The sequence below is a fragment of the Sarcophilus harrisii genome, chromosome 3 (assembly GCF_902635505.1).
Source record: "Sarcophilus harrisii chromosome 3, mSarHar1.11, whole genome shotgun sequence".
Lineage (NCBI taxonomy): Eukaryota > Metazoa > Chordata > Mammalia > Dasyuromorphia > Dasyuridae > Sarcophilus > Sarcophilus harrisii.
In genome coordinates this window covers 237,237,134-237,249,775 of record NC_045428.1, presented here as the reverse complement: position 1 = coordinate 237,249,775, position 12,642 = coordinate 237,237,134, and the positions used below count along the sequence as shown (strand labels likewise).

General features: G+C 31.5%; 1 protein-coding gene across 2 annotated transcripts in view; it reads left to right on the top strand.

Moving 5' to 3' along the window:
- MORC3 (MORC family CW-type zinc finger 3) overlaps window positions 1-11,745 on the top strand; it is a 76,535-nt gene extending 64,790 nt beyond the window's left edge. For both annotated transcript variants that reach the window (XM_031959239.1, XM_031959240.1), the window contains exons 13-17: window positions 2,529-2,574; window positions 2,775-2,899; window positions 6,063-6,936; window positions 7,806-7,966; window positions 10,166-11,745. In XM_031959239.1, the coding sequence (XP_031815099.1) occupies window positions 2,529-2,574; window positions 2,775-2,899; window positions 6,063-6,936; window positions 7,806-7,966; window positions 10,166-10,319 (1,360 nt within the window). In that variant the 3' untranslated portion in view covers window positions 10,320-11,745. The remainder of the gene's footprint in view (window positions 1-2,528; window positions 2,575-2,774; window positions 2,900-6,062; window positions 6,937-7,805; window positions 7,967-10,165) is intronic.
- The last annotated feature ends 897 nt before the right edge of the window (window positions 11,746-12,642 follow it).

The following is a 12,642-nucleotide window of genomic DNA, read 5'->3' as shown; positions in this document are numbered from 1 at the left end:
GTACTGTTGTCCCTTTTTTCATTACCCTTTTTTTCCTTAAGTATAGTTTAATAAACAAACTTTTCTTAAGTTCTTAGTGTTCTTTGACCATCTTTGCTTATTCATTCTAAGCTTTAGCATCCTTGATACTATTTTTAAAGGCTGGTATGCTTTTATATTCACACATTCAACCTCTATGACTTAACTTTTTCTTCTTCTTTACATATGTTTTAAAAATTTCATTTGGTTTGTGATTTCTATATGCAATCACATTGGACTTTTTTTTTTTTCATTTTCATTGGATTTCTTTCCATTTATGTTTTTAGAATTTCATTAGTTGAGTTTTCTTGCCCTATAGGGCTGACATCTATAGAATTTTAATATGGAACATTTTGAAAATTTCTTTCATGAAATCTAAAGTACATATCAGACTAGGCCTGGCTGTCACATACTTTAGAAGGAAATGGTTACTTCTCCGAATGTTCTTTTCATTTCCACCTAGCACTCAGTCCTTCCCCGTTAGTGAGAATCTTACTATTCAGTGTAGAATTTTCCTTTGTTAGTTGCTTCGTTTTTTATAAACATGAAATTATTAGTTGATCTGCTTTTGGCAGAAAGAATATCTGCAGATGTTTATTCTAATACTACAGTGTCATTCCTATGTGCCAAGCTTATGAATTTTTTCAGATAACAAAATTGCTTCTTTTTCTTTTTCCATTGATCTTCACCCAAATGCTTTTTTACTCTTCTTCTTATTGGATTTTCTCAAGTTAATAAAGGAAATACTTTCCTAATACGCAATGTGACCTATTTTTTTGTTCCTCCTACTTTTTCATCAACTATCCCTGAATAACACATAACCTATTCCAGAGCTATATTCTTATCATTGTTTTCATTCCACCAAAATCTTATTATTTATCTATAGATATTTGAGGACACAGGTTTTATTATTGGCTTCTTTCTTGGATTTTGTCTACTTTGAAATGAATATCTTAACCCAGAAGGGCTATTGTTTCTCATCTTCCTTTATTGTATTCTTTCTAGTTTGGTAAGTAAACAAAGCAGTTTTCTCCTTCCTCTGTCCTTTTTTAGTTTAAAGCCTTTTCTCTCCTGCTTAATACTGTTTTTTTTCCCTAATCACACATAAAGATAGTTTCCAGCATTCATTTTTGTAAAATTTTAAATTCTAAAATTTTTTCCTCTCCCATTCTTTCTTTCTCTCTCCCTAAGACAGAAAGCAATCTGCTATAAGTTATACATGTACAATCATGTTAAATGTATTTCTATATTAGTCATGTTATGAAAGAAAAATCAAAACAAAAGGAAAAAAAACCTGAAAAAAGAAAATAACAAACAGAAAAGTGAAAATAGCATGCTTCGATCTGCCTTCAGTCTCCATAGCTCTATTTCTGCATGTGGATGACATTTTCTGTCACGAGTCAATTGGAATGGTCTGGGATCACTGTATTGCTGACAATAGCTGAGTCTTTCTTGGTTGATCACACAGTGCTGCTGTTTCTGTGTACAATGTTCTGGTTCTGCTCACTTCACTCAGTATTGGTTCATTTTAAGTCTTTGCAAATTTTTCTGAAATTTGCCTGCTCATCTTTTTTTTTTTTTTTTTTTTTTTATTATTATTATAGTAACTTTTTATTGACAGAATCCATGCCTGGGTAATTTTTTTTTTTTTTTTACAACATTATCCCTTGCACTCACTTCTGTTCCGATTTTTCCCTCCCACCCTCCCCCCCCTCCCCTAGATGGCAAGCAGTCCTATATATGTTGAATATGTCCTAGTATATCCTAGATACAATGTATGTGTGCAGATCCAAACAGTTTTCTTGTTGCACAGGGAGAATTGGATTCAGAAGGTAGAAGTAACCCGGGAAGAAAAACAAAAATGCAAACAGTTTACATTCATTTCCCAGTGTTTTTTTTTTTCTTTGGGTGTCTGCTCATCATTTCTTATAGCACAATAGTATTCCATTACATTCATATACAAGTTGTTTAGCTATTCTCCAATTGATGAGCATCCTCTCAATTTCTAATTCCTTGCCACCACAAAAAAAGAGATGCTTCAAACATTTTTGTACATGTGGGTCCTTTTCCCTATTTCTTTGTGATACAGAACCAGTAGTGGTTTGCTGTATCACAAGGGTATGCACTGTCTTTTGGACATAGTTCTAAATTGGTTTAAAGCTTTTTTGATTAGTTTTTTAAGACACTTAACAATACTTTCTAGTCAGCCTTTGTTAGCTATATTCCCTAGAATTTAGCCCAGCCTTGATGAAATTCATTTTCCAAATATGTGTAATACAAATTAATGAATCTTTACTATAATTTACAGTCTTGTTTTGTTATACTAATAGGTATCATGACTTTCTAGGAAGGAACTTAAGTTAAGATCAGGTTTGATTAGATTTTTATTTTGTAATCAACTATAAGTGTGTGCTATTAGATGAGATAGATGAGATGTTGTTGGGGCATACTATTGCTGGATTATTTCATTTAGATTTTTAATTTTTGTTCATTTTCCTTCCAATATTAAGAGATAAAGAAAAATTCAAGATGAAACGACTGGAATATAATCCTCAGGTAACAAAATTTATATAGAGAAATATGTGTGACTTTGGTTTTAATAAGTACAATTATGTGAATAAAACCAGTATATTCTTTTTTTTAGAAAAAGTTTTATATTGTGGTAATATCAGCTACCTTTAATGATAGTTCAAAAACAAAAAAGGGGGAAATAGTATCCTGGCATACTTCCTAAGAAAATTTTAATCTTTTCTCAGTCTTGTAATGAATTATTATATATGAAAAGCCACCCTGTCTCTTCAAGTAAAGATTTCACCATCTCAGTGAAGGAAAGTATTACAAGATCACATCTGTCATCTCAATTGGATCTTGACAACAACAGGTTAGTTTTTAGTAGGTTGTTTTTCTACTTATGAAAATAACCTTTCATTGCAAGGCAAAAATATAGTTCTGGTTATATTTAGTTGTATTTGTGTAAAATCTTAATGAACAGAAACTCAGCATTTATATACACATTCACTCTTTTTTTTTGTACTTTATTCTGTAGGGAATAAAAGTACTTTTTGATAGTCTCACATAGTTTAACAGCTTGATTAGGAATAACAGATTCAAGAATAAGAATGAGAGAATACAGTTTTATAGTACAAAATTTATAGTAATTGAGGAGAGAGAATGATGTGAATTAGAATTCTACCAAAAGAATTTATGAAAAATGTGAGACTTAATCCAGGGCTCCATGGATGAGGTAAGATTTGGATAGCTTGAATGATACAAAAGTATTTAGATTCTTTGGGATTGGTGATGACGCCATGAGTAAAAGACATGGAAATTAGAAAAGGTATGGTGTATGAGGGGGAGAAGAGATTAACCCACCAAGGGTGAAGGGTTTTCACAACTTAGTTTGACTAGACTGAGAGCAAGCTATTAAGGACCTTGAACTTGATGCCATAAACAATAAGGGGCTGTTGGTTTTTGAATGAATTTACTAGAAGCTTACTCAGGGGATCTGTGGTCCCATCATTGTGGATTAACTCTCTAATGGTACATATCACAGGACATGCATTTATCCTGTCCATCTTTGTGGATTAATGAATTTCCAGAAATTTGACATTAGGGAATCTATTCAGAATGCTGAAGGGGAAGAAAATCACTGTTCCCTGATACAATGAGACTACAAATAGAGCAGATAGGCTGTCTACTGGGTGGGTTAGAGAAAGAGGGGAAGTGGAAGGAACAGAAAGGAGAAAAGAGAGAGGGAGGGACACTTGGAAGGAAGGAAGAAAATGATGGGGAAGAGACACAAACATATGTACATACACACATTTATTTTCCTTTAGAGTCTATAAGTGTTCTACAATGACACTGATACGATATTGGTGTAAAAAGATGGGCCTTTTAATTTGTCAAGTTAATTTTCATTAAATTGTTAAAAGGCTCCCCTGTTTACTCCTTTTCCAATTTAATTCTTGACCAAATTAATTCCCTGTTAAACCAAATATATTATCTTTTTGTTCTCCTAAATCTTCCTATTAATTGAGGATATCCTCATTTCATTTATAGATTCTTTTCTTTCTTTTCTTTTTCTTTTTTCTTTTTTTGCTGAGGCAACTGTTGTTAAGTGATTTGTTTAAGGTCACACAGCTAGGAAGTGTTATGTGTCTGAGGTCAGATTTGAACTCGGGTCCTCCTGATTTCAGGGCTGGTGTCTATCTACCACACCACCTAACTGCCCTGTTTGTAGATTATTTTTATAAAAGTTTTATGTAGATGAGAGGATATACACATAGATTGATAATTGTTGGTGGTTTGCTTGCTGCCTTTTAAAAAATATTTAATTTTCAAAATGTAATTTTATCACATAATTAGTCTTTTCCCTTCCTTTAATGGCTTTATATTTGTGTCACCTCCAGCATTGTCCTCTTTTTTGGATTGGTCTTAATTCAGCTGCATATCTTGCTTTTGTTCTTAGTAATTTTACCAAACTAATTGCCAGAAAACTGTCTAGTTACCTAAAAGACATGGACCTTATCAACCACAAAAAGTAACTAAGAAATATAAGTGATTATTAACTAAGAAATATAAGTGATATTATTATTATTATAATATAACATTATATATATACGTGAAATTAACATTTACCTATTTTTCACAAGATCAATCTGATTCATAGACCACAGGAGTATTAGAACAATACAGATAGGGTTTTTTGCTTTTCTAGAATAGCATCCACCCTCCCCATCTTTATTACCACACAGCTAATTCTTTCGAAAGAAAAAGATCTTATTTGTTTGCCATTAAAAAAAAAAATTCATTTGATAAGCTGAATGCTATTTTAAATGTTCACCTCCACTGAGAGATTTCCCATATATTTTGAGTATTGCAAAATATTTTTAAAAATATCTAAGATAATTTTGTTCAGTGACCCTCTAAATCTTCATATCAAATGTTTGTATGTGTATTTTTATATATATGTGGGTATGGGAGGTTGCCATGCATGGCCTAATTTTAGAAAGATTCATTTTTGTGTATTCAAATCTGGCCTCAGACACTTACTTATTAGCTGTGTGACCCTGTGCCAGTTATCTTAACCATGTTTGCCTCCATTTCTTCATACAGAAAATGAGCTGGAGAAGAAAATGGCAAAATGGATGTCTGCATATGTATATATAAACACTCCAGACACCTACACGTTTGTTGTTGTTTAGTCATTTTTCAGTCACGTCTCTTTGGGGTGGGATTCCTGGCAAAGATAGTGGAGTGGTTTGCCATTTCCTTCTCCAGCTCATTTGAATTGAAGACTGCCAATTGAAACTCATACAATCCAGGTTCATGGTAGAAAACTGAGGAAAATTATTTAACCAAGCTTGGTCTTAATGTTTTCCATTTGGTAAAAGAAAAGATTAATCCAGATGGGGTTTAAGGGTTCTTTCCAACTCCATTGCTTTATAATTTCAGCACTTTAAAATACAGTTAGGTTTACAGTTGTTCAATTTCAAAACATCTTTAAAATGTGCTAGTTCATCCTTAATTTTTTGGTATGGTTGCTTTAACTTGAGCAAAAATAATTATTGACATAGGATTGCACATATTTAATCTATATCAGATTGCTTGCTGTATTAGGGGGGGGTGTAAGGAAGGGAGGGAGAAAATTTTGGACATAAAGGTCTTACAAAAATGAATGTTGAAAACTATTTTTACATGTATCTGAGAAAATAAAACCCTATTGAGAAAAAAAAACAGTAAAAGGCTCATAAATTGTTTAAAAAAAAAAAAAAAGAAAAGTTGAAATTGGCTCCTTTAAAAATGCTGTCTTAATTATTTTACTTCCATTTTCCAGTATCTGAGGATTATTCTTTAATGATATTAAGTCTTTGACTCAAGACATTAGTTATCCCACAAGCAGTTTTTGCAGTAATCTTTAGATTGTCCAGTTAGAATGATGGTATATTCATTAAATAAAATTATTTGATTGATATAAGCTTTCCTTGTCCTATCTACTTGTCTTAAAACTAACACATGCAATTAAATACTTTATCTTTTTCCAGCTTAAAAAGGAGAAATTCTGGGTGTTTGACTCTTTTGAATGCAAAGATACCAAAATATAATGATGACAATAATGATGATGATGAAGATGTAATTATCTTAGAAGAAAACAGTACCCCCAAACCTTCTGTAGTAGATTCTGATGTTACAATAGTAAAAACTGAACAGGTTCATATAGAGCAAAATGATGTTCAGTCTGAGAATATTACTAACATAGAAATTTGTGAGCCAACTAGTTCACTGATCAGTTCCGTATCCGAGTCTGGATGTGACTATGAACAGAAGTCTGCTGCAACACAAACTGAAATTCCAAAATTAGCAGTTAAAAAGGAAGAAAATATCGAAGATGAAATGAATGGCCAAGATGGTACCCCTCAAGCTACTTTAGAAGCTGAAGCAAGGCAAGACATTCCAAATATATTTGAAAAATCTGCAGATGACATTGGATACCAGTTAAGTGAACTTAGAAATGAACTTCAGCTTGTCAGTGAAGAAAAAGAAAATTATAAAAGACAGTGTGAAATGTTAATGGAAAAAGTGGAAACATTAGAAATGAAGATAGTTGAAATGAATGATAAATATGTGAAAAAGGAAACTTGCCATCAATCAACTGAAACTGATGCTACATTTTTACTTGAAAATGTTAATGGAATTTCTGAAAATCCAGACCAGATGGCATTTCAATTTGAGCAAACTTTAAAAGAGATAGATAAGCTGACAGAACACTGTAACACTTTGCAAAATTTAAAAGCTGAATGTAGTAAATGTTCAAGCAGTGAGACAAAAACTGAAGTGGATGAAATGGCTGTACAACTTGATGATGTTTTCAGAAAACTGGACAGATGCAGTCTTGAAAGGGACCAGTATAAAAATGAGGTAAGATATATAGTCAACATAAAGAAGAGACAAAAACAACAAGACCTGTTAAATAGAAAACCAAATATGGTTGTTTGGAATTTGGAGCCTAATGAGCAATTTAAAGTACTAAGTATTTTTCTAATTTAGAGATTTTAATACAGTGGTAAATGTTTATTAATTCATTTCTGAAGTGCTTATTTTGTAATGCTGACTCAGTAACTCTAGCTCTAGATTTAATTTGAAGTAATACAAAGACCAAACTACTTTGCCATTACATTTAGCATATATATATATCTCAATGTCTTTGTGAATAGTCAGTTAAATTGGACTTCTACTCAAAACTACTCCATGAAATGTTGGGATGTGCAGGACTTAGGAAAACTGAGTTAAATTCTGTTGCCAGGCATATCTTAACTGGGTGATCCTGGAGAAACTTGTCTTTCTGTTTGCTTTTCTGAAGATATTGCACCTACTTCCTAATATTGTTGTGAAGATAAAATAATATTTGTAAAGAACTTTGCAAATCTTAACATATTCTATAGAAAACTATTATTGTTTTATTATTATGCCAAAGATACACAAAAATTAATAATATCCACTTATTTTTGCCTGTGTAATTCTTCCCCTCCTCTTCTTTCCTTTCATGTGACTTAAGGAAAATGGCTATGTGTGGATTTTTAAGTAGTTTTTACTTTGAATGATTTTTCTTTTGCTTAGGTTTCATAGTTATTTAATTTATCAAGTATTTGTTGAACCTGTTTCCTCTCTCCATAATTACCATCTAAAAGTTTTTGTTCTTTGTGATCACAGAAGTTTTATAAAATTGGTCATATCTGTGCTTTGTAAGTTTTTCATTATGGAAAGAATTTATTTTTATTTTTTCTTAGGTAGCATTATTAGAAATGGAAAAAACACAAATAGGCTTTCAGTGTGAAGAACTCAAAACTGAAGTCGAACAACTAAAAACAACAATTTCACAAATGACAAGATCAGATGATTCAACGACTAGTAACATTGAAGCGTCTATGAATTATTCTGATAGAGAAAGGTAATAGTGAACACTTTATTATATAACACATTTGTCTATGACTTTTTCTTTAACAGTTATGATAGCATATGACTCATCGAGCTTAAAATATTGTATTTGGAGTTCTAAGACCTGGGTTCAAATTCTGGTTCTCCCACTTACTGTCAATGTGACTTTGTATAGATAAATCACTGCATCCTGTTGGACTTCAGTTATCTTATCTATAGAGTAAGAGGAGTGGACTAGATAAATCTTTTAGATTCCTTCCAACTCTACATCTGTATTCCCAATGACTTTTCTCTGTTATTAAGGAGCTCATGAGTTTTAGTTTTTTGTGTAGCCAACATTCTACACTTAAATTGTGGAGGCCAAAGAATAAGAATGTTAAAACTTTCCTTTTTCCCAAGTTGTTTTAATTCTCATTAAGAGGCAAAAAAGAGTAATTTAGAGAACGATAAAAGAAAATTTATAATTTAGTTAAAAAATTGATGAGATTTATATCATTCATAACAGTAAGGGAAAGTTTTGTGGGATATATTAGACTGTGAAGACTGGGATATATTAGACAGTGAAGACTGTAAAGATTTGGAGCAGGGGTCCTTAACCTTAGTTCTCTTGATCTTGTTTTTAAAAATATTTTGATAATTATTTGTCATTGTCTCTTATTCCATGATTTTAAAAACATTTCTTAGAAGAGATCCATAGATTGTCCATGGCACCAAGAATTCCTGATCAAGAATACATATGGCTTAGAATCCCCAGTAGTACCAGGGAAAATATATAATACAAATATTTTGTTACTTAAAAATTTTGCCATCCCAACCAAAAGTGTAAAGAATGTAGTAAAGAAGATGTGGTGAGAATTTGGCTTGTTTGCTATTTCTGGAAAGCATATTGAGATTCTCAGAGCATGGTAATGAAAAAGGGGAGAAAATAAAAGCAGGTAGAGAAAAGACATGAAATTTTATAAGCTGGTCAAGCATGGAGTATCTGTAATTTTACTCTTGTGAAGTACTATGTAATTTAGTAAATGATAAGTGTGACTTTTGCCAAAATAGTCATTGCTGCAGCCACACTAATCATGAGTCTCTGAATTTTATGTTGATGCTTAGACCGGAGACAAAATTAAAGTTACTGATGAATTGATTACTTAACAGTAATCTACTTCAGTTTTAGTCTTACTGCTTGAATATTTACTACATTTAGCTTTTAAATTGTGCAGAGTCTTACAGTGTTCTGTCGGCTTCTGCCATCTGGTCATGACTTTCAGAATTTCCTTTATTCATTTTCAATTTGGAGTAAACCTGTTCAAAGTTGAAAATGTAGGGTCAGTCCCATGTTACAGTTACTACTTACGGAGTATTTTGTAGAAAGAATTCTTTTCCATGCATGGGTTGGATTAGATGGCTTGCTATGTTAAAATTCTGAAACTGATTGAGACAGCAGAATGGTACTTTAGGGGGGGAATATTTTATTTTAAACTCTTGTATCATTACTCACAATTTTTAAATTTTCATAATTTTCTCATCATTTTTATTTAACTTTTTGATAACAATAACTCAAATTTAAATAGTACTTTAGGGTTTACAGTTTTTATTGCAATAATCCAACGTGTGTTGTATTACTGTTGTAGAATTTTTCTCGTAGAGAGATTTAAATATATGAAATACTAAGAAGGATTATTATTTAAAAATTTCTTTTAAAAATTCAACTGTTTTAATAATAACAGTTCAATTTTTAAAAGAAAATTTTTTAAAACAAAAAATCTATAATTTTCTTGTTACATGCGAGGATTTTTGTGAAAATTAGATAATGCTTTGTAAATACATAGTATACTGGAAAGTAAATTGGCTCTGAAGTTGGGGCATATTGATTCAGAGAAGAGTAATTCATTTCTTTGTTTCCTCATTTGCAATAGGATTGTTGAATATAAGAATCCTTGTTTCTTATAGTTGTGAAATGCTTATATTTGTGCTAATTCGAATGTAACTCATGTTTGATCTTCCAAAATTTTAAATAAAGCTTTCCCTTTCCTATTTTATTTACTATAACTACAAAAAAGTTTAATTTTTGTTTTAAAATTTATTTTAAATGGTGAAAACATATTTAAATAAACTCAAATTAAATATATATATATGTATATAATATACTGATATTTCACATTAGCATAAAGCTCCAGTGTTAAGACATATATTTGTTATATGCTTTATGTCTTTGCAGCCTCAAACTTCGATCCCTTCGAGTTAATGTGGGCCAGCTGCTGGCTTCAATTATGCCTGATCTAGATCTACAGCAAGTAAATTATGATATTGATGTAGTTGATGAAATTTTAGGACAGGTTGTTGAACAAATGCATGAAATCAGTAGTACGTAAAGTACATTTTATGTAAAATAATTTTCTCAGTATTTCTGTTACTCAGATGTGGGCAATATTATTCTTTTTTAAAGGTACAGAAAATAATGAATTAAAGGTAATGAATTAAAGTACTATGTATGCCTATGGAAAAAAAATACATATTCTATGCACTCCGATATTCCCACAAATGCTGTGGATACTTTGTTATAACTTTAAAAAATACTGAAAGGTGTTGATCTTTAGCCAGAAATTGTATTACAAATATAAATGTATTTATAATTAAGTCCGCATATATTTTTTATGATGATGTTGGGGACTTAGTGTTTTCACTAAGAGCTTTTCTGATCACCTCAGACCTTTGTGCAATCTTTCCAGTCCCTCAGATTATATTTTTTTCCTAAAATGAGGATTGTGCCACAATTTAAATGGAGAGTTTTCCTTTAGCTTTCTGATTAAAAAGAGTCTTTGGGAATTTTTACTTTAGTCTACCTATTTATGACAGATTAGTGCCTGCTTTAACTATCTTCAGTAAATGGCTGTTAGATTCTTTTAGATGATTTCCTTTCCTTGAAATTGAACATTTTTTAAAACAATGTAGCAATAACAATGGTTTTTAGCTTTTTTTGGTGACTTATCCTTTATCACACTTCGGTCCTATTTTAATTTCAATACTATTATTTTTCACCTGCAGAGATTGCCAATCATGTTGATTTACAGAAGTATTTTTAAAAATAAGGACAGATAAGCTTAAGTATCAGAAAATAAGAGGGTTAACAATATCCAATGTTTAATAAACATCATAAAGCTCATTTTTGTCTTTTCTGTGAAAAATGAATGGTGTTTTTGTTTTTAATTTTTTGAAGTTTTCTGTACAGCCTATTTTAAGCTACTTCATAATTTTGCTGATCTCGTTAGCAATACAGCATTCTTAGTTTTGTTACCAACTTAAATATTCATCATTCTTAGGTTAAATTGGAACTTATTGTTCTAGTGTTATACTGTTGCATACCATATTGCATTATTATGCTTTGTATTTGCTGCATTTTGGTGGGATTTCTAACAGGTGGATGTTTCTATTACATCTAACATGTATATAAACAATTCAAGAACCATATTTTTCTCAATTAAAATGTGGGATTTTCCAAATCACTTATTATTTATTTTATTTTATTTTATTTTATTTTTTGGAACAATTCAATACTTGTATAGGATACTTTTATATGGTATGCATAAAATACATATAGATCATATTAAGATATTAACATTTTTATGGTACATAAGACCCCTTCCAAAAGCAACAAGTCAATGAATTTGGTTATCTGCTTGTTAATCAAAAAAAAGTGATTAAAAGTGTATTTTTTGTATAAAATGGTTTTCTGTCATACTTGTAACTACTCAAAAAAAATTTTTAAGCTTGTAATAAACTATATAATGGCTAACTTCATACACTATTTTAAAAGTGATCTTATCTTAACTTTGGACTTTTCTGATGGCTTAATTGAAATTGGTTAAGGAGGGGGGTGGTAGAGATGGTGGTGGTAAAATAATATCAGTTCAGTTCTTGATGGGTCTTCTAAGTAAATCATATTCTAGATGCCCTCTGTATCTGGCCTTCTAAATGTCTGTTAATTTAGTATACCAACAGAGTGAGGCTGCTCATAAACTTCAAGAATGGTGTAAGTGAATAGAGGAAAAAACCAAAACCCTGAGAGAAGTAGATTTGAGATCACAGCAGGGCTGATTTGTGTTACACACACACATGTGTGTACACACACACACACACACACACACATATCCAGGAGGTCCTGATTTCAAATTCTGCCTTAGACACCAATTAGCTTTGTGACTTGAGGTAAATTACTTGTTTCCCTCAGTTTCCTCAAGTGTAGGACATAATTGCACTTACTCCTAAGGTTGTTGTGAGGATCAAATGAGGTAATTTTTGTAAAGTGCTTAGCACAGTACACTTTAGTGCCTGGCATGCTGTAGGTACTGTAGAATAGAAATGCCAGGGCAGTTAGATGGGTCAGTAGCTAGGGCAGTAGTTCTGGAATCAGGAAGACCTGAGTTCAAATTTGACCTCAAACACTTAAAATCACTTAACCCCGATTGTTTTCTCTAACCCTCCTACTGAAGTACTAAAAAGTGGGAGGGGGGTAATGCCAGATGTTTTTGTTATCATTAACATCATTATTCTAAGAAATCTGACATTTGTTGGGGTGTCTTATTGCAAAATGGTTCTTAGTAGGAGTTGCCTTCTTTGTATGAGACTTAAACTATTTCTTCATTATGATATAAATTTGTCTCTGTGAATGGTTCAGGCTGCACATTTACAATGTAG